Source organism: Sphaeroforma arctica (assembly GCF_001186125.1).
Source record: "Sphaeroforma arctica JP610 unplaced genomic scaffold supercont1.149, whole genome shotgun sequence".
Taxonomy (NCBI): Eukaryota; class Ichthyosporea; order Ichthyophonida; genus Sphaeroforma; species Sphaeroforma arctica.
The window spans coordinates 103,003-127,824 of NW_014040409.1; the positions used below are offsets into that span (position 1 = coordinate 103,003).

The 24,822-nt window shown below is 41.6% G+C and overlaps 4 protein-coding genes across 4 annotated transcripts in view; 3 read left to right on the forward strand and 1 right to left on the reverse strand.

Moving 5' to 3' along the window:
* SARC_03070 (hypothetical protein) overlaps nucleotides 1-7,293 on the forward strand; it is a gene marked incomplete at its 5' end in the record, with an annotated part of 12,660 nt that extends 5,367 nt beyond the window's left edge. The window contains 20 exons of the mRNA XM_014303156.1: nucleotides 640-719; nucleotides 906-1,016; nucleotides 1,154-1,219; nucleotides 1,427-1,542; nucleotides 1,666-1,723; nucleotides 1,949-2,082; nucleotides 2,222-2,381; nucleotides 2,623-2,686; nucleotides 2,823-2,938; nucleotides 3,058-3,198; nucleotides 3,466-3,569; nucleotides 3,763-3,838; nucleotides 4,049-4,177; nucleotides 4,342-4,482; nucleotides 4,627-4,711; nucleotides 4,965-5,126; nucleotides 5,294-5,399; nucleotides 5,522-5,610; nucleotides 5,993-6,237; nucleotides 6,482-7,293. Coding sequence (XP_014158631.1) covers nucleotides 640-719; nucleotides 906-1,016; nucleotides 1,154-1,219; nucleotides 1,427-1,542; nucleotides 1,666-1,723; nucleotides 1,949-2,082; nucleotides 2,222-2,381; nucleotides 2,623-2,686; nucleotides 2,823-2,938; nucleotides 3,058-3,198; nucleotides 3,466-3,569; nucleotides 3,763-3,838; nucleotides 4,049-4,177; nucleotides 4,342-4,482; nucleotides 4,627-4,711; nucleotides 4,965-5,126; nucleotides 5,294-5,399; nucleotides 5,522-5,610; nucleotides 5,993-6,237; nucleotides 6,482-6,568 — 2,270 coding nt within the window. The 3' untranslated portion in view covers nucleotides 6,569-7,293. The remainder of the gene's footprint in view (nucleotides 1-639; nucleotides 720-905; nucleotides 1,017-1,153; nucleotides 1,220-1,426; nucleotides 1,543-1,665; nucleotides 1,724-1,948; nucleotides 2,083-2,221; nucleotides 2,382-2,622; nucleotides 2,687-2,822; nucleotides 2,939-3,057; nucleotides 3,199-3,465; nucleotides 3,570-3,762; nucleotides 3,839-4,048; nucleotides 4,178-4,341; nucleotides 4,483-4,626; nucleotides 4,712-4,964; nucleotides 5,127-5,293; nucleotides 5,400-5,521; nucleotides 5,611-5,992; nucleotides 6,238-6,481) is intronic.
* A 512-nt stretch (nucleotides 7,294-7,805) lies between these two features.
* Nucleotides 7,806-14,768, forward strand: SARC_03071 (hypothetical protein). The gene is made up of 19 exons (XM_014303157.1): nucleotides 7,806-7,976; nucleotides 8,203-8,362; nucleotides 8,571-8,643; nucleotides 8,915-8,994; nucleotides 9,163-9,273; nucleotides 9,410-9,475; nucleotides 9,630-9,745; nucleotides 9,872-9,929; nucleotides 10,155-10,288; nucleotides 10,441-10,600; nucleotides 10,817-10,880; nucleotides 11,005-11,120; nucleotides 11,371-11,511; nucleotides 11,879-11,982; nucleotides 12,462-12,540; nucleotides 12,717-12,845; nucleotides 13,094-13,231; nucleotides 13,540-13,603; nucleotides 13,956-14,768. The coding sequence occupies exons 1-19, from the start codon at nucleotides 7,918-7,920 to the stop codon at nucleotides 14,279-14,281; spliced, it is 2,178 nt and encodes a 725-aa protein (XP_014158632.1). The 5' UTR covers nucleotides 7,806-7,917; the 3' UTR covers nucleotides 14,282-14,768.
* A 5,834-nt stretch (nucleotides 14,769-20,602) lies between these two features.
* SARC_03072 (hypothetical protein) lies at nucleotides 20,603-21,002 on the forward strand (the record flags this gene model as incomplete). Its single annotated transcript, XM_014303158.1, has 2 exons — nucleotides 20,603-20,681; nucleotides 20,740-21,002. 2 exons carry the CDS (start codon nucleotides 20,603-20,605, stop codon nucleotides 21,000-21,002), a joined length of 342 nt encoding a protein of 113 aa, XP_014158633.1.
* A 1,174-nt stretch (nucleotides 21,003-22,176) lies between these two features.
* On the reverse strand, nucleotides 22,177-23,025 carry SARC_03073 (hypothetical protein; the record flags this gene model as incomplete). Its single annotated transcript, XM_014303159.1, has 1 exon — nucleotides 22,177-23,025. A coding segment is annotated over one exon (849 nt), but the record flags the coding sequence as incomplete, so codon positions are not given.
* Between the last annotated feature and the right edge of the window lie 1,797 nt (nucleotides 23,026-24,822).

The following is a 24,822-nucleotide window of genomic DNA, read 5'->3' on the forward strand; positions in this document are numbered from 1 at the left end:
TTAGCCCTTTGTCCCTACTGGTACCCTAGACTTTTACGTGACTTTGTATACATGAAACAATTGCCCTTTGTCCTTCTGGTCCCAGCTTTTCGTGATTATGTCATACATGAAACAATTGCCCTTTGTCCTCTGGCCCAGCTTTTCGTGATTATGCATACATGAAACAATTGCCCTTTGTCCTCTGGCCCAGCTTTTCGTGATTATGCATACATGAAACAATTGCTCTTTGTCCTCTGGCTCAGCTTTTCGTGATTGTTGCTACGCAACGGGTTACGTATACTACAACGTTCCCAGCCATGTATCTAGAAATATCCTGCACATGCATATATTGAATTCGTTGCATTGCTCTTACGTGTCACGGGCAGTCTTCTTTCATCCATATAGGTTTATTACCCGCTAATATATATTATTGTATTCTTTACATTAGGACACGATACCTTATCCTCTGGCTCAGCTTTTCGTGATTGTTGCTACGCAACGGGTTACGTATACTACAACGTTCCCAGCCAGATATCTAGAAATATCCTGCACATGCTTATATTGAATTCGTTGCATTGCACTTACGTGTCACAGGCAGTCTTCTATCATCCATATAAGTTTATTACCCGCTAATATATATTATTGTATTCTTTACATCAGGACACGATACCTTCATCCTGATGCCCACAGGAGGGGGGAAAAGTCTGTGCTACCAGTTGCCTGCAGTGGCCAGTAAAGGGGTAAGTATCGTGTTTTCAATTTAGCTTGGTCCCTGTCTGACACTACAATGGCATACCCATCTACAAGCTCACATACTAATCTGCAGAGCAAAATTGGCCTATGCAGTGTTATCTTCGTCTTTAAAGCTGACCTTAGGTGATGATTGACGTAGTAAATCTTGCAAATCGTTTTGATTTGCTAATCAGGTCACGGTTGTGATCTCGCCTCTGTTGTCGCTGATCCAAGATCAAGTTTCCGCGCTGGTGACTAATAATATCAAAGCCTACCATATCGGGGCTAACAGCAACGAGGAAAAGGTATGTCGTGCAACCGCCTGCATCTCGGACAATATTGTGAATTCTGTTAGGATGCAAATACTTTCAACTACAACACAAAGTGTCAGCTATTGATCAGAGACTAACTCCAACGCTTACGTTTGTACTATCACAAACAGATATACGTACATCTGCGACAGCCTGACTGCAGTGGAATTAAGTTAATATACGTCACTCCAGAAAAGGTATGTTCGCATTGGCTAATATAAACGCTGTGCTACCCTTGGCGGCTTCTCAAAAATCTCAGTCGCGAGGACGGCATTGTGGAATCGAATTGAATCGTGTCGAAAAATGTATTGCGACACGTCTGTGAGTTTACCTGCACATGGGCTCCCAGTCGTAACTTTCACTGTCGACTCTCGTTTGAATTATTCTGTTGTCTACAATTTTAGTGCGTGAGAAGTCAGAAAACGATGAGGACCTTCGAATATCTATATGCAAACGGTCTCCTAGCACGAGTGGTTATCGATGAGGCTCACTGTGTGAGTCAATGGGGCCATGACTTCAGGTGTGTTTGGACTTCGAGTGGATTATCTCGGTCTTGCAACCAACCAGATTGTAGCTTTGGTATTAAAATATGAGTTGTTCTTGGCGAGGTCCTCATACAACAATGCCCTACTCGTATACACAGGCCGGACTACAAAGAGCTTCGTATGTTCAAGAACAAGTTTCCCAAGGTGCCGATCATGGTATGTGAAAAATTAAGGCAGGTAATTATTTCTACCTATTTGAACTGTCATTCAATATCTGCTCATCTGGTCTTTGTCCACAGAACTGAAAAGTCAATTGAAATCCTTTATTACGTACCTTGTCTGCATCGTAGTGCAAACATGTATCTGTTAGATATCTAGAACCATATTGTATGCTTAAAGCACGGCCTGTCTCGACTAAAAAGAACTCTCATTGAATCATAGGCGCTCACGGCGACTGCCACTGAGAGAGTGAAGAGGGATGTAGTGCATCAACTCAATCTGCGCAAAGATTACGTTCTGTTGCAACAGAGTTTCAACCGTCCGAATTTGCGATATTTCGTAACCAAAAAAACCAAGTAAGCATACTATATATTTTATGTCTAAATGATTTCGTTTTAATTCTTGAACTCTTGCTCGGGTTGTACAATATAATTGCGCATGATCGTGCTACAGCCATGAATATTTATTGTGCGATTCTACATTCATATACAACAGGAAAAGCATCGATGAAATCATACAGAATATCAAAAAAAAATATAAAGGGAAATGTGGGATTATATATTGTTACTCGCGTAATGACACCGAGAATACTGCCAGGGTTTTGCAAAACGAAGGAATCAGCGCAGCACACTACCACGCAGGTTTATCAGCAGAGGCAAGTAAAAACTGTAAATTACCATCAAATGTCGTCTGCAAATTGGTATTTTCAACTAACTATCTTTGCCAGGTTTATGTGCGTAAGAGTTCGCATATTTTTGTTTGGTATACCAGATACCGTGTGAGCGTCTTTTTTTTTCATGCGTCGCGTATGAACTCCACACTTGCAAGGGCTCGGAGGGTTTTGTGCTGTCGGTACTGGAAACTAACGCTATTTGTGTTTATCAAAATATTTTTAGGACCGTTTCCAAGTTCAGCTGAGTTGGCAGCAGGGCAGGACCAAAATTATCTGCGCCACTATTGGTATGCGCTTGCCACTGATATGGAGGATGGTCTTTTCATTTGTTCACTACCGGTATGAATGTATTTCTCCCTCCTTCTTCACTTCGCGATAACAACACTCACTCAAACCATACGATTTCTCAACTTCTTGCCTCAGCATTCGGTATGGGTATCGACAAGCCAAATGTACGGTTTGTAGTACATTACTCGATTCCCAACTCGATTGAAGGGTATTATCAAGAAAGCGGCCGTGGAGGCCGAGATGGAATGCCCGTAAGTCATATTTTAATTTGTCTCGGGAGGCTGGAGAGTGTGTATGCGGGTTCCAAGCTATTTATACTACCCTTACGATATGATATGGCTTTGATCGAAATCACTCTTTTTTCCTCTAGGCGGACTGCATACTTTACTTCAGTTACGGCGATAAAGCAAAAATGGAGGCCATGTTTCAGAAAGATAAAACACTGAACGGTACTCAACTGCAGGCAAAGATGGACCAACTGCGTGGCGTTGTAATGTACTGCGAAAATAATGTGAGTTCTGGCATCTGAGCAAGAGTCCTCCCCTTCCATTCCTCATTTGTACTATCAACATCCCGTGGCCCCGTTGTACCCCTCTAGCGTGATTTTATATGATAGTGCTGGATTTTTTGGTAAACACAGTGGCACGTGTAAGCTTGATCCATGCACGAATTCATGTTTACGTCAATTAGTTGAACCCGGACAAAATGCACGTTTAATCCACTACTACTCTTTTCTCCAACATGTTTTTCACAATATATATATGCTTCCGCTGTGTAGGTGGAGTGTCGCCGATTTCTGACGCTAGGCTATTTTGGCGACAAATTTGATCCAAAAGACTGTAGGAAGACATGCGACAACTGCATGAGCGGCCAGCAGTACAAGTAAGGGCAGTCGAACTATGTCACCATGTTAAATACACGATAGTGTTGCTTTCGAGGAGTGTTCAGGATTCGGATTACAGTTTTTAATGTTGCAATACTTTGTTGGTCGTGAGCTATCTATTGATCTATATGAACTATATCTTGCATCGAGCTACGTCTGACTGGATTGATTCTGTTTTGAATATTCTATTAGGAAAGAAGATTTCACCGAAATGAGTAAAAAATTTGTTCGATGCGTTCAAGAAGTGCAAGGCAACGAAACGCTTCTGGTATGTTCGTCAATCATAGTTGTTATGGTACAATGAGCCAAATGAGCCAGCGTAGCTTTGTTTTCGAATGGTCATGATTTTACCTGCCGTGACAGTTGTTTAGGATGTAAGTCATTTTCTTTTTATCTCTATCTCCTATTTGTGGTGCAACTGCATTTGTATTCTGAGAGCTACTGATGCTCAGGAATTTCGTATGTATCGCATGTACAGTCCTTTCTGGATATTCTTCGTGGATCAAGGTGTAGAAAGGTCATGCAGGCTGGATACGACCAACTTAAGACCTACAACTGTGCACAGAGCATATCCAAAGTCGACTGCGAAAGACTGCTCCATCATCTGGTAAGAATGATCTGAGAATTCGCAACGGCTTGATTGAGTTAGTCCCGGAGCCCATCAATTTCGAAGAAAGCAAGAAATTTTGAAATTCGGTGCATGCACTTTTTTCCTCGACCTGACTGAATGAACTATTATCAGTGTATAATATCATCATCTCGTTCTCACAGGTTATGAAGGATTTCTTATTCGAGTCGATCAATATAAACAGATATCATCAGAGTGTTGTGACTTATCTCAAGCTTGGGAAGATGGCGTCAAGCCTTTTGGCAGGCAAAGCCAAAGTGATATTGGATGTTGTAGATTCACAGGTAAGCTGACCACCTGTGCCACACTGCATGTTTCTCGACTTGCTGTAGTCATTTCAAAGTAGGTGTATCTCTATTTGTAGGTTAATTCTGGTTGCTTTCAGTTTTGACTTTCAACGTACTAATACACATCTTGATTTTTTACAGGCTAGCACACGAGATAAGCTTAACATAGTATCAGACGCCGGGGAGTATGATTCGTTCTCCGCTATCCAGAAGACACTTTGGAAAGGTACGTTACTCCTCTGTAGGCTTGGGAGAATTTTTTGCTATCGAATCCGAACTTATATTCTGTATTTATCACCAATGCATGGAGCTTGTAGCAGTGCGTCCTGACTCTCTGCAGACGACAGTCCTCGACGTTGTGCTAAAATGAGTTGACTACACTCGAATATATCGTACACTGGTTTCTTTTGTCCCCCTATTGATTATGAGCAAATGAGGGTTGTTCTAACGAACTGTGTATATATTTGAATACTTTGCAGAACTCAATGGAGTGCGAATGGATCTAGCTTCAAAGCACGGAACTACTCAGCAGGCCATTCTGACCGAACCTGCTCTGCTAGAATTCGTCAAACTAATGCCACGCACTGTTGAGGAAACTACAAAAGTCACTGGATTCACGAAAGTGTTGGCGGGTAAATTTGGTGAGTTCAATTTGCACGCGTCAGCTGACAGTCCAAGTGTCCGCTACGCGGTAGTACTGTCATGATTATCTGATCGGTCCGAGTTTTTAACGAGACATGTATGAAACTCAGGTGTTACTTCCCTTTTTAAATCTCATGCTAGCTCGTTTTACACTTGAACCCTACAGGTCAAGTGTTGATAGACAAGGTTCTGGAAGTCATACCTATCACGGAAATCTCTTTACCAGCAGCTCTCAGTGGAAATTCAACTACATCTCGACACTTGAAAAGGAGGTAATCCCAATTACCAATTGCGCTTAGCTTTTGTTTGGAAGTTCTGGGAAATGACATGTTTTGGCAATCGCAAAGTGTATGAAGCTAACTTTAAAATCCCTATCGATTTTTTCAATGCGCAGATCACCGGATGAAGACAACTTCGAGCAACCTGGTCAAACCAGTTCCACGATCAACTCTTCTCGTCCCAAACGTTGGCGCCCTGATTCAGGTACATATTGTCGCCCTCGAAACCTTTTTATTTTATTTTTGGTGGCAAGCAGCTTTGGTCAATTGTAGGTTTAAGTGCAATCGCGTCTTGACTTGCTACCGATCGTTCAACGCTCGGCACAACCCCTACCCTCATTAAGCCAACTAAAAGTATAAGACTAGTACTATTAGAGGCGTTTTTGCTTGCTTAGACTACGAGTGGCTTAGTATACAAATGTTATCGCAACTGTTGTGGACATTTGTCTGAACTCACATCGTGTAGTGCTGTCTATGAGAGACACTTCACCTCGCCAGTCACCAGCTCGGATTATTATTTCTATAGAGTAAGTTAGTTCTGTATACTTGTATTTCTCACTTGGGGTCGCCCATTCGAACGCAATCAGGAGCTCAAAGTAGTTCCGGTTACGCCAGCAGTATCAATAGAGCCGCCAATAATAATTTTGGGAAACGTAATCAAGCCCAAAATACACACAACGAATCGAGAAACAATCAAAACCAACGAGCGAACAATAATTCTAAAGGTGCCGTAGGTGGATCAGGATCGAACAATAAATCTGGGCCAAATACGGGTGCACGTTCGAATCAAACGAGTGCGTCGGGCAAGAATGATAACCTGGCGGTATACAAGGTGAGCGTGATGTTTGTTTGTTTGTTTTAGTATGCTATTATATACGAGGCACGATTCAGGATACAGTTCAGGATACAGTGGTTCTGCCACTAGCGATTGAGAGTGCCCCACCACAATCCACCCATTTCTAGAACGCGCGCGTACATTTTGTTCGTGGATATGGTTTTTCGGCCATTGCGAGCGGCAAGGGAGATACAATTCGATACTGACGGCATAACGCCCTATTTCATTCTCGTCCGCATAGCAACCCGCGAAATCAGGTGCGAGCAATGGGATCACGCTAATGGTCCCTGGCTCGAGCAAACACAAACTGTTCCGACCTGCCGGCTGAGTACGTGGCTTGGGCTCTTCTTACCAGCAATACAGTAAACATTCAAAAGCGCTGGCGATAAATTTCCTATCAGTGTGGCTATAAAAATACCCGCGCCTCCCGCCAAATCACGTGCGGTTGATACAGTTTCTCTTAAAATACCGTGCTCGGACTTGCTTCCTTCATCTGGAGTTTAAATGGCGAGATCAAGCACCAGGTGTACTCGTGACCTACGACAGCTCCTTGTACGATTCGTTTCTATGAAGACAGACGTGCACCTGCAGTAAACTCCGTGCAGTACTAGGCAGTCGGCGATCCTTCCACCGGAAGTTTTAATCATTTTCCAACATCAACAATAGCTTTAAATAGGGCACTCCTGGTTGCTATCATAGTAAGATGGAGTATCTCTGCTGCTTTTGTGGATCGAAATCGATGATCTCTTCGACTGCAGGCTATCGCTTATCCGTACCTGGTCTAAGTGTATTCCGGTAGGCGATTGGAAGGGTAGACTTGTGCAACCCAATAGACACATGAAGCAAGTACAATCGCGATAACCTGAAGGACTATGGTTATAATGTATATCGGAATGCGTCGTGTATTCAGTCGAGGGCTACCATCATCGAGCGTATTCAGCTCTGCGTGGCTACACTCACCTTTGATTTCAGGTGTTTTGACAAATAAAAGATCGACATAGTATGCAATATATCAGGCAGCGAGCCCCAAGTGATCCGAATAAAATATTCCTCAATAAGAAATTCTAAAGTATTCTAGGCCTTGAACAGCTCGAAACTTGGATTCGGTACATTTGTGCCCAAGCATCCATTCACGTGCGGCAACATCAAAATCAATTGTTGCATAGGAAGCCCTATCACTGCCGTCTCGGTCCAATACATTCTAGACTCTCTGATACAATTTGTTTCTGTTTGTAGTAGAAATACACGTCAGGCCGAATAGACGTTGCCTTGACTAGTGCTGCAACCCATACTTAAACGTGTGTAAGTATGTAAAATTTCTTCTTGTTGTACACAGACAATAGCCTCCCGTTCTTTTTACAGGTTGTTAAGCACGGGCCTCCGGGAATCCATAATACTGGTAAAACCCTATAACTCTACAACTATTGAATGCTCCAATAGCTTCTTTTACAAAAAATGATTAGAGAGGGGTATACTGTCTACATATGAAGAAACAGTATTTATTATATTTATATATTCATATTTACATTGCCGGCATATAGTGCTTTTTTCAGTCTGCCTGTAAGTGTAATAGTGTATTGGAGCAGGATTAGCCGATGCTTCAATTACACTTCGACACTCCAACCGGTGTCATAGACGGGTGCACATTGACCACGTTGTAGATTTTCTTGTTCTAGGATGCGGTTTGCAATTACCGGGCGTGGATGGCCGCGGTGTCTCTATCAGAGCGTACAATTGTAAGTTAAATACTCGCGATGCATTGTGATTATTAATACGGATAGAAACACGCTCAGGTCGGTCTAAGTATTGTAAACCCTCTCTCGAGTATCAAATATCAATAAATTGACTTTTATAATAGCATAGCTGAGTCTGTTTATTTGCCACTCGCTATGACTGGAACTGAAAAAGATACAAAGGGTTTGCCCACAGAGTCCCTATTGTATTTTGCACTTTACCGCGCAGGAGGAGGAACAGCACATTGAGACGAAACTCTTCAAAAGCGGGTAGAAGCAAGAGTGGTTCGAATTCTAAAGATGCCGTCGACAATGTTGAGTCAATGTCTTTTCCACAAGCTCTGAAGATAGGTGAAGAGAAGTTTCCGTTTAGTAAGGCGATAAAACAGGTAAGCTTCCAATATTAGGCTCGGTCAAATGGAGAGACTTGCTCACAGCCCTTTTTCCAGATTTTAAAACTTAGTCCACTCTGCGTTGATTACTCTTCAACATTTTAGTGACTGTTACTGTATGTATCTAAATAGAGATGCTACGATTGACAATTTTGTCTGGAGTAGCTGATTCAGTCCGAAATCGTATCCTGGTCGTAATTTACAGAAATTGCATCATGTCTTCGGATTGGAGTCCTTTCGCAAACATCAGTTGCTGGCCACGAACGCAACCATGTTAGGTGAGTGAAGCTAATGTAGCGGTCAGCCACACTAATATATGGACTGTATTTATATCGCGATCTGTAATATTGTGTGTTTTGTGCAAGTGAATTCTTACTTGCACAGAATAGACTGTGAATTTCGATGAGCGCACACGAAGATTACAGTATTAGGGGTGACGTCGGGACTATAACTTGTGATTCCGATTCCTGGAATTAACACAAATCCGGAAAAAAAACTTCTAACATCCAATTTACCAATTTACTCGTGTATCTCTTATTGTATATATAGGACACGATACCTTCATCCTAATGCCTACGGGTGGAGGAAAAAGTCTTTGCTATCAACTACCCGCAATTGTCAGTAAAGGGGTATGTATCGAAGTCTCAGCGACTACTTTCTGCATTGATTACTTTCGAGATAATTTGAGGAAAGCGAACGTGTGGTATTGTATGAAGTGTGATGTCCGTTTATTTTGAAATTGCTTTTATTATTAATCGTCTAAACACAACTTCATTTATGGTAACAATCTTTTCCAGGTCACGGTGGTGATATCCCCGCTTCTGTCTTTGATCCAGGATCAGGTTTCCGCATTGTTAGCGAAAAATATCAGTGCTTGTCATATCACAGCCGATGAAGATGCAGCAACGGTTTGTACGGCCACGTATCACGTGCTTGATTGTTTAAGTTTGAGTGTTGAATTGGTGCTATAAATTACGCTTCAAAATTGGACTATATACCATTGTGTTAAATTATGCAAATAATTTATCCTTTCACAATCCATAGATATATACGCGACTACGGAAACCGGAGTGTGATGGAATAAAACTCGTATACATCACACCAGAAAAGGTTTGTGAGCACTGTCGGATGATGTTATGATCAGCGTGATTGTCCGAATAAGTTCAGTTTAGTGCGGCTCAAAGGTTTCTGCAGATTCACCTACTGATTGATCGCTAGTCCACACTATTCCTCGCCAACCAATTATCTCGCGGAATATTCTTAGTGCGTTCAAAGTGCCGAAACACGTCAAACTCTGGAATTTCTTAATGCACACGGTTTGCTAGCAAGAGTGATCATTGATGAGGCGCACTGCGTGAGTCAATGGGGCCACGATTTCAGGTATCTTCGAGTTTAGCTCTCCTCGATGTCTTGACTACACTGTATTTGCTGAAGTTCTCGGACTATAGATCCATACTCATCTGCGAAGTACACTATGTGATTTACAAGTTTTTGCTGACCATTTAGGCCGGACTACAAAGAGCTTGGATTCTTCAAAGACAAGTTTCCCAAGGTACCTATCATGGTAAGTGAAAAGTTATGAGGCATTCATAATCTGACCCTTTCCGCTGCCAGCAGCTTTGATCGCTATGTCTACTTGAACGGCTATCTTATTGTCAATATTTACATTTATTATCTCTACTTACGGCACCTTGTTTGCAAATTGTGCTACCGCTTGACCTTCAGAATGTGTGAAAAACCTCTTGTCTCGTCTCATACTGATCTGAACATCGCTATCACTACGATACAGGCACTCACGGCAACGGCCACGCGTAGGGTTACATTCGATGTGGCGCGTCAGCTAAACCTGAACAAAAACTATGTAATGCTAAAACAAGGATTCAATCGGCCGAATCTGCATTACACAGTGACGCGCAAAAGTGGGTGAGTTACATCACTATTCCTATTTTCAGGCCGCCAAAACTTTTGCCGCTCTCCTTACTATGACAAATCGATCGCGGTTTTGGGCTTATGTCTACATACATATATATAGCGAGACTGGCGCTTTCAACAAAACCTACACTTTTTTTTTCAAGAGAGAGCATCAACGAAATAGCTCGGAATATCAATTCGAAGTACGATGGCCAGTGTGGAATTATTTACTGTTTCTCTCGGAATGATACTGAGAGAACTGCCCAGATTTTGCAGGATAAGAATATCAGCGCTGCACATTACCATGCTGGCATGTCACCGAAGGCAAGTGTATTTGTATGCCTGTGTATCCCGTCCCAAAGAGCTCGCAGTAGAAGTTATAAATCTGAATTCTGTTCCGATATATCCACTGGGATGGTCATAATCTTTGGCACGACTGTGTTGAGTTGTCTGCAACGCGCTGTCGATCGCATGCAGTTTGTGAATCGATTATACGCCTTGGCCGTCACACCTGATTTCTATTCCTGCTGTCTAACACAGGATCGGCGCCAAATTCAAGATGATTGGTATCAGGGCAGTACCAAAATTATTTGCGCCACCATAGGTAAGCTTTCGTGTCAAGACTTGCTTGAGCGGACTTTCATTCATCTGAAATATTTCACGTTCTGACTCTGATTTTGATCGTGGGTGGTCCGACACTGACACATACATTAACGTTATGCTTCTAGCCTTCGGTATGGGCATCGATAAGCCGGACGTACGATTTGTCATACACTACACCATGCCTAACTCGATCGAAGGATACTATCAAGAAAGTGGGCGCGCAGGCAGAGACGGTTTGCCAGTAAGTACAGACATCAGTAATTATCGAGATGATTGTGCCGTTTACTAGTCAAATCATCGAGACCAATGGAATCATATCAATTGCAGGCAGCTTGCAACTTTGCTCAAGAGGTGCGTTTGTACAGCATGGCTGCCAACAGGCTCTTGCAGAGCAGATTATGCATATGATGGGCGACCACTACTCGCAATAATCACCTATGCTTGATACCAGCCAGATGGTTATTTGACTCATCCGACACTTTATTGCTCAGGCAGATTGCATCCTATATTACAGTTACAACGACAAAACCAAGCTGGAGGCAATGATAGAACGCAGTGAGACACTGGGAAGATCGCAGCAGTTTGCAAAGAAAGACCAGTTGCGAGAAGTGGTGAAGTACTGCGAGAATGTAGTATGTGGATAGAACCTTTACAAAACGCGTACGCCCTAGTCAAGAGTCGTTTGTGCATCCGTTCAACTGCCTATAATATGTTCTGTGCAGTTGAATTGAAGAAGAAGAAAATATATATTCGGGCTACTGTGATACAGGGCTATCCACTGATGTATCTGCTCTACCAAACCTTGTTATTTTATGATGAGATAGCTTGTTAAATTGTACGCCAATCTCAATGTTCTATTAATGTCAGTTAGACGTCGAAGTAGTTGCACTTGTGTTCAACCAATGCCAACAACATCAGCCATCATTGAGCACGCCTTGAATGCCGTTTCAAGCAGTCATATGAACCCACCCTGAAAATGCACGCGTTACCGCTGTGCAGGTGAAGTGTCGCCGGCTACTCGCTCTGAGTTATTTCGGCGATAACTTCAATTCGAAGGACTGTGGGAATTCATGTGATAATTGTATAAATGAACGGCTGCACAAGTAAGTAAGCTTAATACTATGGTAGTATGTCCACTCGTTGTGTACCACTTCTGTCTTTTTATTTAGCTTAGTTTTTTTTATCAAATGTACTATTCAGGACCCGCGTGAATACATTTTCTCGTGAAAGTGTGTTATTTATCTGTTTCACTACGCCTTGAGCACAATGTTTATAAATGTGGTGATACGCTATCGTGAGAGTGCTGCTATAGTAGTACTTGTTGCCAATTGGTCGCCAACTTTGATAGCGCAAATTCTACGCTTTGAATTACGGGGACATGTTGACACTGAACATTAAAATGAACAGTTCCCAGACTCAGCTGACACCACTTTAGCGGTGCAATAATCTAGTTGCTAACAAACTCCAGTGTAGAGATCGGTACAGGGTGCATAGCAACTTTATATAAAATTGAAATATCAATTCCACTATTTTGGTCTTGACTGTGCTGTTGCTCAATTTGGGTATCGAACGGTTCGTGAAGAAAGGAAGATCTAACTAATCTCAGCAAGCAGTTCGTTCAATGCGTTAAGGATGTGAAGTACCTGGACGTCACACTCTTGGTATGTAAATTTAGTTTCAGAAATGTCGCTCTCGCAGCATCTGCAAATCAGACTTTTTGTTGTCAACCCCACCAAATGGCTTCCTTTGGACTATTTGATTGATACCTACCTATCCAATACAGGTTCAAATCAGTCAATCGTGTAAATGTACTTCTCATTTTATTTTGCTTTAACAGGCGTTTAGAGACATTCTTCGCGGGTCCCAAAGCCAAAGTGTACGTGGCTTTGGACGTAACAAGCTTCAATCACATGGCTGTGCTAAGGGTGTGTCGAAGGAAAACTGCGAACGACTGCTTCGTCATTTGGTAATCATTTCAGATTCTGATTTCACCCAAAGGTTCACAGGTGTTGTAGTTGTTAAACTTGAGGTGTCATCGTGTTTAAACCAGATAACGGTTTCCACGCGGCCAATGGCTGATCTTACATACGGGAGCCTTCATTATAAAAGCAGTGATCTGAAGCAATGTGTCCAATTCAATTTTTGCCTTCTGAGAACCTACAATTTGTGTGTATTGAATACAGTTATCTTCACATGCTTTTTTATTGCGACCAGATTATGGAAGGGTTTCTTCGCGAGAGAACAGTGGTACACTTTCAGGGGAATATCGCATGTTATCTTAAGTTGGGCGAGAGAGCCTCTAGCTTACTAGAGGGCAAAGCGAACGTGCTACTAGATTTGATGGATCCTAAGGTATCGATTGAGCCGTAGCGTGCTGGAGTTTGTTGAGAAGTAGTGCCGTGTAGTTCCTAATTGAGTTATCTTCGTGTTGATAATAGGCTTCGCACACCTACGCCTATCGCGATTGTTTATGTCTCCTTTACCAGGTGCTCCTGTGGGAGATCATCGTTACATAATGTTGAGTGACATGTATCATAGACTTTTCTTCTTTAATTTGTCACTGGCTTTTCTATTACCTAGTGCATAATGTGGTGCCATCTGTTAACTACCCAGATGTAATCAATATACATTCAATCTCAGTCTATCCTTTCTTATAATAGGCCTTCGCGAAGGCGAGATTATTGCCAGATACGGAAAGTTCTCAGGTGAAGAAAGTGGGGAAAGGTAAGACATGGGACATATGTATGGTGCCCATCTATATGCGATAAACTTGAAAAGTGTTGTTGGATTGTGGTATTCTGTTGTCGAACTTTGATAAGTACTACTAAGACCCTTTAATATCTAATCTGAACCTCAAAAAAAAAGTGAGTCTTGGTCATGTGGTAGCATTTGTTGGGTGCCCGTAAGACGCTCATAGAAGTCAATCATTTCTCAGTTATAACATGTCACATATTAGATGAATTTGATTTGGACGCCATGCAAGAATATCTGGACTGAAGACCCGGCATCAGACTGTGCCCATTCATTGAGAAGCATCCCGAGTCTCATACTTACATATCAACTTTTCTTGTTTCAGGAAGTAAATCAACGCCAAGATACGCTGGCAACCAAACATTCGCCGTCAAGCACGCCAAAAACCATCCCACTTCATCCTCAGACAAATCATCAAAATCATTTCGCTCCAGCTATGCCGATGGAGCTAAGAAGTATGTTGCCTTATCTCATCCTGCTCCGCTTACAGCAAAAAGTAAATCATCCAGCTATACGAGCTATCTAAAGAAAGCATCCAACTACTATTCTATACCTAAGCCCGGTCCTCCCTCAAACGAAACAGCAACGCCGAAGTATGCCAGGTATATCAAAAGCGCAGCCAGTCACAGAGTAAAACCTCAGCCTGGCTGACTTTAATATTCAACAGCAGTACCAGGGTACACTAACCTTACATCAATAGCCACTGGCAGAATATATTATTTAGGTCGCACCTCAAAACATCATTTATTCCAAACTACACGATCGAAACTGAAATTCTTGCAAGACCGTCATCTCTAGCATCACAAATATTAGACCTTACCTGCGATGAGTGACCTATATATACGCTATTTAAATAGCTGGCAGCTGCGAAAGTATCGCTTCGTATGTCCAGGTTCATATACTTTGCACAGCTGTGGTGAGCTATATCATACACAGTTTATTTCCCAATAATGAGTGTATCCCACCTTTTTGGCCACTGTGCCAGTTTTGACAAGTCTTCGATCACCAACACTTGTTTTTTCGCTAGTTGAATACCAGCATTTTACGAAAAACAATCCAGCTGAAACGTTTCTGCATTAAAACAAATCTTCTCGACCACCCGTTGTCACAGTTCAATGAAAGAAAAAGGAGTAAACTGATTAGATGCAGCTATTAGCATGTAACCCCTTTTTACACTGCTATTTACACGAGCTGTACAGAACTGATTAAGGTTGCTATCTTGTACCAAATAAATATATACTCTTAAATTTTACACGATCAAGCAATCGGTGGACTAAATTACTGGTTATTTCAGAAATGGGCTTTTACAAAGCACAGACATCGCCGTATTTTTTTCTCAGACAATCAGCCCTAATGGGAAGGTTATTGTCACGAACCAATCAAAAGCAGGTTGAGTCAATACTGTGGTGTAAATAGAATGTTTCTTGGGCCGTGCTAATTGTGCATGTATTTTAGTACAAGTATAGCATTTCACTGATGTTTGACGAATAAATCTAAATTTGAAAGTTGTGATACTTTTGACGACGAATTAGCGGCTTTGTTGTTCCGCATAGCATATTCACTACTTTAGTCCGTCTATGATGTGCATCGCTTTTGAAATATCTTGTCGTATGCGCCCCCCGGGTCGGTGTATTTTCGATCAAAATCGGCGGTTTATCTCCATGTTTGTTTTAGCCAAATATAGTCAAAGGACAAAAATATCCCAAAATCATAATACCACGTACTTTTTCAAGAGTTATTATTGACGAAGAGCGTTGGTAGATTTTCTTACTGGCAGTCAGTGCATATCTATTGTGTAAAATTTCGGGTTAGACTGACTAACCTTCGACCAAAATCTATCCCATTCTAATTTATACAATACAATACTTGTTGAAAGGTCTCCAGCTTCAGTAAATACCTGATTTTTCTGACACACACCACGTGTCTACACTATGTTCAAATTTATGCGCACTTCAAACCGGAAGTATTTTTTTATGCTGAGCCAAGCCACTAGAACGTTCCGTAAGGGCTGACTTATTTCAAATAAGGTGAGATGTTGCGGTTGTTAATTAAGATTCGGCACAACAGACAAGTGCACATCAAAGAGCTTGATAAGTCTTTTACTTTGTCCGATAATCACTGCATTAGTTCCGCATGAGTTTTATCTCTGTATTCTAGGTAGTTTGTGGCATCCGACAACTTTTATGCACACGAGCAAGGGTTTGTCCTTCAGATCGTCATCGTAGCTCGCTATCTTCGCTTTCTGCAATGCATAAAGACATCCGACAATACAGCAGTGTAGAACCATTCGACTTAAACTGCGGCATCCCAGCCTCTCGACATCAATATATACTCTATGCATATGGCCATATAGCTCATCCCTTGTGACCTATTCAAGTACGGTGAATATATACTGGATCAAATTAGTGCCTCGTTACGGTTGACTATATAGTTGAGAAGGCTATATTATAGCTGTGGTAACGTTATTCATTCGACAAAATACTTTTTGGCACATGACCCTTCACGACCTCTTAGCGTACTTTTATTTGAACTCGTAATTAAAGCTGCTGCTGCAGCTGATACCCGCTCTCTTTTCGCTTATGAACCAACAGGGAAGGGGGGAGAGGGATTTGCACTTGCCAATTCGTAGTCTGCGCCCATGCAAAGCCATGGGAACGCGCAACCGCTATCACAGAACGCTTTCACTAGATTTTCCCCCAGTGGCAAAACAACTTGTCTTGCATTGTGTATCAATTATGCCAGAAGCAAAGACCATTTAAGGGGCGATTAAAAATTGTGCAAAATATACACTTCAAATCACAATGCACGTCTGCACTATCAATTAAACGAGACTTGATACCTACCCGACTTCCTATACCGATAAAATACCGCTCGCAATGTAAATATATCTTTACTGCAACCGTACCATATCCTAGCGTAGTAACTACACTAGTAAAATTAAGTGCCTACTGAATGCAAAAATGAAAAGTTATTTCCACTATTACTGTCGATTGCTATTCCGATCCACTCAAATGAGCGCGAGTGCCAGGGCATATCTAGGTTACATGCCGATGAGGCAGGAACGCAGAAAATAAATCGGACTACACTACTGTAAATGGTTACTTGATATCTGAAGACGTCTGTATTGCCTTGATTTCACCTATTAGAACGCATTACATACCAATATACGACACGTCTCTTGTCTCACATCATATTCGAATGTGCCAGTGCTAGCAGGCTATACCACATAGCAGACAGTCTGCCTTTGTTGATATGGTTGTCTCGCGTCTCAAGAATTCAACGTATACACTTTAGGAGCTCAGGAGTGATAAACATACACTTATTTGTAAACAGTGAACTCATCAGCAGCCGCCAATCTACCCATCTGATAAAATCAAATATTTATGTTGGAGGCTAACCCATATTCCTCATGCAGAGGCCGCTTACAGGTATATGGGGGCATTTGCCATATAATATTGCCTAAAACACGTCCCGTGTGTCCTCCCCATGGCACACTACCACACAGAGAATGCAAATATCAACAGGTAAGCTACATACGAAACTTCCATCAGCTTCTCCCTACTTCTTCATCAGTTCGGGGGACCATAAACTGAATGTGTTTTGGTTCATTCTCGCCGTCATAGGATTGTGAAAGTGCTTTGTTGCTGAATATAGTTTCGCATGTAGTTTGCATGTCCCGCTGCTCTGTGCATGTTTAGTTTTGTTCTGGTTAGTGGCCAACCCATCCTACGTTTTTCCCAGGATGATTTTTTAGTCCTTGAGTCGAAACTGTTACACCCAGTTTGTTGAATGTCTTGATTGCGAAAGCACATTTCAAGTGGTTCAAACGGCATTTTGCTCGGTTAAGTCTTTTGACAACCTCACGCACCCGTAAGACTTGGTATGAATGTGTCATACACATACACTTGTACTCCGTTGATGTATATGAGCAAAATTGTCATGACTCCTTAAAATTTTGTTGTCAGTGCATGTAAGCCAAAGGTTCTAATTTAATCGAGTATTTGAGCCCCTCTCCACGACAATATGAAGAAGTGTATGCTCTTTGCATTTACTAGGAAGTGGGGAAAGCCTCTCTTTGAATCTAGTTTGGAAATAAATTGGGTTTCTTCTAGGTTGTGGAGTAATCCTTCTATTTTTGGTAATACGAACCTATCTTGTTCATGTTGATAGTTGATCTCTCTTCAGTCTAGACATACATGCACTTTCTACAGTAAACCTGTTTGGTCGTATTCGCTTGTAGAGAGGTATAGCGCGAAGTTCTTTTATGTGGGTGTTGTTCGTTTATTTATGTGTCCATCTTTAATCCACTTTTGTACATTCTCATCGGTTTAATGTTTATTTTTGTATGGCATCTGTTTGATGTTGATTTCATTACTTGGTACCTTCACCGTACTCGCTGAAAAAATACATTGTGAGACCCCAACAAGAAAGCCTGGACGACTCTAACCGCAGAAGAGAAGAAGCCGGGACGAGTTCCGACCACATATATTAATAGATATCGAGCAAATTCATTAACATCTAATCACACCTAAGAAAGACTAAAGTGTCACATCTACATGGGAAAGAATCTTGGTTCGTTCTCACAATACCAAAAAAAAGAAAATTTAGCAACAAGTAGATACCTATGATTAAGAGACATTGCAGGAACAGACACACAGTAAAACACAATTGTCAAATGGGAAAGAACCCAGAAACAATAGTTTAGATATTGATACACATACAGGAAGTGAATAGTAACTGTCATAAGCAACACTCAAATCATATTCACATTGAAAGGGGTGCCTACACACAAAGCATACACACTCATGCGAAGTGATTCAAGAAGTGATATATTAATGGCTATAGAGCAGAAGAATGACCTGCAACATAAATTGATAGAAATTACACAGTAAATATTAAATACAAATGAAGTATATTAGCTCAGATTATCAGTCATCACATGCTTAGTACGTAAACGATTAAGAAGAGAGCACTTTACCGTAAATCAAGAAAAGTCAAACAACCCACAAACAATCACAATGCACACAGCATCAGATAGTGATTGAGAGAAGTTGAGAAGGCTTTGAATGAGACACACTAAAGATTAGACTGGAGAACAAATAATCATACCAAGTGCACAAAATAAAGATGAGAAACAATCAGTTATAATTAAAGGCACATAGACAACAAGTCCTACATCAATGGTCCTGTGCATGTACACAGAACAAATTTCATAAAATAAGTCCGATGAGACAGAACAAGTACGCTACCAGAGTATCACTAATAAGATATAATAATACAACAACACAAAATAGGAACAGGGTATTGCGCAAGAGCACAAGACATGTCTCACAATAACAAGACAATTGCATCCAAACATAATAAGATCCACACGTGGCTCGGGTGAATGTGCGTGTAAACTATTAGAAGGAATAGTTCCGACAATATACACAACTACTAAAACACAAGAGAGGTTTGGCACGCAAGAAATACTTGGTAAATGCGAACAAAAGTAAACAATGAATGTACCGCGCAACTAGTACAAGTACAAAGAATAGGTTTGCAATAGAGGATGAGTACAGTTCGGTACGGGATCGAACATCCTACGAGTCCGGTACAGGAGCGAACATCATATACGACCGAACATCACAGGTGACATCAATATCACAATAGTTCGGTACAGGACCGAACATTCATTGCGTCATCACCCGTGTCAATCAAGGCTGCGATCTCATGAGAAAATACATCCACCTAAGGCCACGTATGACAAAAGAAGATCATTATTATACATAATGAACAAGTCTAGCTATGTTCACGCGTGACGAATTAAGCTTACAAACAAACAACGAAAGCATATCCCCAATTACAGGAGATAACGCCACAAGCTGCCGATCAATACGAATAGGTAAACACTTTCCACGGAAGTGCAACAAAGCGTGCTAACAAAAGTAAGTAAGATAAATCAAATTTTAATTTCTTTTTACACAAGTTACCAGCAAAGACAAGGGGGATGAAGTGTTTATTCGGAAGAAATACAACACAAGTCATTACTATTAACTTGCAATACATACACCAACACAGACAACTCAAGATGCCAACAGCAACCTTGGCAGACGTGCATGGTGGAGATGGGGATGATACCAACATGCAGCTCATGAATAACAGCTTAGTGGGGAAACTAACCCCAGGTAGTAGCTTGAATCTATATACACATAATGAGGTAAGAATTCAGGCGTCAACAATGCGTTTAGAAATAAACAAGAGCATTCGTCATGGCAATCTCGTCCTGGTCAATAGATTCATCTCCGAGCTAGATCAGAACCTGTAGCTATCGCAAGCCACACAAGATGAGAGTAGGCATTCATGATCAGTAACCTGAATGTCGCATGCTCCGGGTAGACACAGACCTCAAAAAGAGATACGATCAAGCCATTAAAGCGTGTGATGACGACTAGAAGGATGAAATAATCCTAATTAGCCAATACATTGAGCTAGAGATCATGCGTTCACACTTAGGTGATAAGATAAATAAACCAGCGCTATTTAAATTACAAAAGACCGCTGAATTTCCGAAGTTATCGAGAGAAAGCTGTTACAAAATGGAAAATTGTGAAGACATTGTAGAGCTTACTACGCAATGCAAAGTGTTTTTAGCTAAGTCAATGTCATTATGTCAGTATCCAGCACTAGTAAGATGTCTATTAAATTTTACTGATGCAACTTAGAAGACCAAGGGGGTCCTCGATGAGTCACATGGTTCAGAGACGCAGAACACAAAGCACTACACTGATCCAGAACAAACAAATAGAATCATTATTGATAGACTCAGATATCACCCTGTAGACTATCTGTCAGAGAAGTTTCTCAATGACATGGAGAACAAGGCATTGAGCATGGAAGTACGCACAGAGCGTATGTATAGAACAATGCAAGTGCTAGAGGATCGATAAAGAAGCACAGACAAAGAGCCAATATAAGTACAACTCCTCAAGCATGTACTATGGACAGCAGGGCAAGGTAGACGCAATTAAAGCAACCAAACTGCCTGATGGAAGTGACGGTCACCTATCAGGTATGAGATGTGAAACAGAGTGTGTTTTACTCTCTTACAAAAGTATCCATACGAGCAGCAGCGAAGGTACATACAGACCGGTTGCTCAGAGAGTGTAAGAGATACCACTCGAATGCATATCAAGCAACGAACACGGCGGCACATAGCCAAACACTGAGTACTGTACCCCCAATCGACAAGCATCCCAAACCAGACAGTAGTATACCCAGACAGCTCAATGTAATGGGACAACCCGAAGAGAAAATGGAGCGCGCGGGGCACGTGCTCGTCCCTATTGCAAGGTGTCACCAGCCCCATATCGCTTTAGGCAATGTCCAATGAAGTTTGCAAATCAGACTAAGAAATCTGACGAGAGGGCCAAGAGTGACGTGCACTTGGCACTACTCTCATCTCCATCACCACAGGAGAAGTGGAAGAGCTAACCGATAACGACGAATCCTAAAACAACTGGTGGGCGAAGGTAAACATGATTGCATGATTGACTTGGCTTACAGATTAAAAGTAAATATAGCTAATGGCTAATTCAAAAAAAAATCTAACATCCCCACAATATTCGGCAATTGTGGAGGCTATTAGTGTTTTATGCTTGGCTACGTGCACGCCGAGATGATCGAATAGACGTAAGACTTCGTTCAATTCTGTTGCGCCTTCTTTTTCTGATATTGTGTTGTGTACTATCAGAAAATCATCTACATAACGTTGAAACCATATAGCAAGCTTCTCTAATAGAAAATCTACAGCGCAGGCCACTCTTTGATACAAGCAAGGTGTGGATGCTAGGCCGAACGGTAATGTAGCTTTAAAATAGTACAGACCGGCGAACATGTAACCGATCAACAGTACGTGCCAAGACCATATGGGTATAGTACGAAATGCTGACGATATGTCTACAACACTCATTCTCGTACCTATGGGTTGCTGTGCGATGTGATATATGGCTCTGGATAGTGTGGGATTACTGAACTTATCTGTAGCTGTGTGTTCGTTCACGAAATCTTCTCCGTACGATAGTGTTGTTTGCTGCCGGGTTTGAGGTCAGCCCAATTGGTGAAATTCAGCAAAAGCTTAGTTGGTCAACTTGCTCTTGTGTGTCTGGACCCAAAGTTCGACCCTTATTGCATTCGGTTTGTATCGCATACTTCACCACCTGTGGTTTGGCATTTGCTGAGGAGTGGGGTGGGTGTATGATAGTATCGCAAGGACCACTCTAGTCTATCTGTATGCTTTTAGATAATGTGTCGCACAACCACACCGTTTCCTGGTGCTCATACCCTTCCGTTTTCAAACAGTGCCTTAGATTATCGATGTTGATTGGTGTGAGTGCCACTGCATCGATACCTAGTATTTATGCACCTCACTTCCATCGCTTTGTGTCATACGTTGTAGTCTGTTGTCTGTGTTGATCGTCTTTCGGCGTAGACTACAGGTTTTATTATCTGTGCTGCTTGATCGTGATAGGACTCGTACTAGGTGGGATGTCATTAGCTGTGCCAAGTCATTTCCTAGCTGATTGTGTCTTATCTGGTCGCTCGTGCCTATGACCATCTGGGCATGGCTCTTCGCGTTTGTTGTTATTGAATGCGAAACAGATTTCGCCTTGCTTTTGTCGTTTGCATTCACAAATGCAGAAACTATGTAGTTGGAAATATTCAGCAAAGAGGGGGTCTGATATGCGATCCGTTGGGCTGGCGGTATTAATTTGTATAGTTGTCGGATGTATCACACTTAGAACTGTCTTAGAATCATATACTGGAATTGATCTGAGATGACGCTCGTCAATACGTGCTATTCTTGGTGCTGAATATAATTTACATTGCTCGCACACGGTTATCACCCAGTGGATCATATCTAAAATGGCGGATGGGTCTGATAGAATGTTTTGCGTGTAAATTAGTGTCGTTGCTACTGTTAACAGAGCCATGTGTTTAATGTCAATATGAGACGTGAATGTCTCCTTCTGTCGCTCTACCCTTACGCCTTGCAGAGTTAATTGAATATAATCTGTGCGTGTGGCATCTAGGCCTTCCCGTGCTACAGATTTCGTCTGTGTCAGAGAGAATAACTTACCATCTTCGAGTGCCCTACGATTTGACTCACTGACGTTCGGGATTACTAACTTCATGCGATATCTTTGGGTGTCCACACGACGTGTCGGTTGCATTCCGTTGACGTTCTCAGCTACCATGATGAGCTCCTTCTTCAAGCGCGAGCTGTCATCTTCTAGACGTTGCATTTTTTCTTCCATTCGACGGAGTTTCTTATCATTGATCTTATTCTGGTCCGCATTGAGTTCAGTTGGAACCTTGTTTGTGTTGGTGTTGAATGACGTATTGTGACCGCTCGGCTGATGTTCGTCAGTATTGTATGTATGAAAATAGCTCTGCCAGCCATTTTGGCTAGGTTGGTGCATTTCTGGTTGATACCAATTCCCCTAGCCGTTGTTGTTCCATGAGCTTGGTCCATATTGGCACCACCACGTATTGTATTCTTGTGCATGTCTTTTGTCGTCAGACAGATTCGTATAGTCGTGGTGGTTATTGTAAGTGCTAGAAGCAGGACTGGAATTGATTGATTCGTGAGGTATTTTATGGGGACCTAAACCGGTTGGGATATGATCGTCCCATCGTCTATTTGTGATCATATTAAGGGGTTTTTTTTATAATTATCTATTAGCTATTACTAACCCGCACAATGTTGATAATTGTGAGACTGATCATTTCTTGTCTTCGCGCACTACATATATATTATTTGTCGTGTCTCGGCTTTCCTTCTCCGGTTCGTCTCCAAGGAGATGTCTGAGGTATCGATCCTTACTATATATGTAGCCTCACTCTGATATTTGTGGGGCAGCCTGTAGTTCCGCCAATAAACGTACGCTAATATTACAATATATTCGAGAGCCGGACAATGGCTCAATCACACGGCATTCCATCCTCCTGTTTAACTATCTAAAACTCCACTTTTCTTCTACAAATGTGGATATAGATGAAGAACCGCTGTTAATAAAAGCAAAAAATATAAATTACCAACCTTTATCCTTGCTTCCCTGGCAATACATACAGGGCACTCGTAGACTTAAGCGCACAACGCTCATGTATGGACAAAAGTATAGTAATTGAACTATATCTATCAGTCAGAGCGCAACCAGGTTACATGCAATTAGCACAAACAGATGCGAGAATACAAAGAACAGGGTCAACCAAAGTATGAACCTATCAGACAAGAAAAACATTTCATTGTTTCGAAGTGCTGGACCTATCAGACAAGAAGACACCAATACTTCTAGGGAAGGACATCCTTCCATACATAGGGAATATATATAGCAGGATTAATAAATCCACTTATACGAACAGATACAAAATGGGAGTCACTACTCACTCCACATGAGGAAGACCCTGAGCACGAATAAGTAGGGTTCAGCAAGTCTCTTGCAGACCTCTTAGAAACCCCTACAAATATACCTCCCAGACGTACATTGCAACCTGTCAAGCTCCAAAGTCACTGTGCCTGCTAATAAAATCAATGTCAAACAAATGAGGCATGCCAAAGTAAGCTTCGTTCCACATAAGTACATTCCACAAACAAATGGAGATGTGAACTGGTGGTTTACATTCACAACGACGACGGTGTGTGAACTTACCATTGTTAAATACTAGGGAACATGACCAAACAGGCCTCCTCGAGAAAGTATGGTAAACTTACCGTTGTTATCTACAGGGGAATATGACCAAGCAGGCTTCCTCAAGAAAGTAAGAACATGTTTAGACTTACGCGAGATTAATTACCAATACAAGCAAGACAAAATTGTGCCATTCGGTCTGCACTCACTAACACAATTTCAGAAGGACATGGCAAACTTGCTCATAGACATTAAAAGAGTGCAAGTGTATGTGGATGACATAGTCAATGCAAGTCTCACAGAAGAAGAACATAGCAAAACAGTACTTGAAGTAATCAAACGATTGAACGGAGCAAAGTGGTCAACATTCTAGGGGTGAAAGTCACCACACAAGGACTCAAAGCTGATCTAGAAAAAAAGGAAAAAAAGGATGAACTGGCCACTACCCAGAAGAATAAAAGATCTGCACAGAGCGGTGGGACTATATATATAAATATATGTATATTTATGTATATATATATA

Coding starts and splice junctions, on each gene's coding strand:
- SARC_03071 (XM_014303157.1), top strand. CDS start 7,918: ATGCGGTTTGCAATTACCGGGCGTGGATGGCCGCGGTGTCTCTATCAG. Junction 11,121..11,370: donor CAGGCAGAGACGGTTTGCCA/GTAAGTACAGAC, acceptor TTTATTGCTCAG/GCAGATTGCATCCTATATTA. Junction 13,604..13,955: donor GGTGAAGAAAGTGGGGAAAG/GTAAGACATGGG, acceptor TTCTTGTTTCAG/GAAGTAAATCAACGCCAAGA.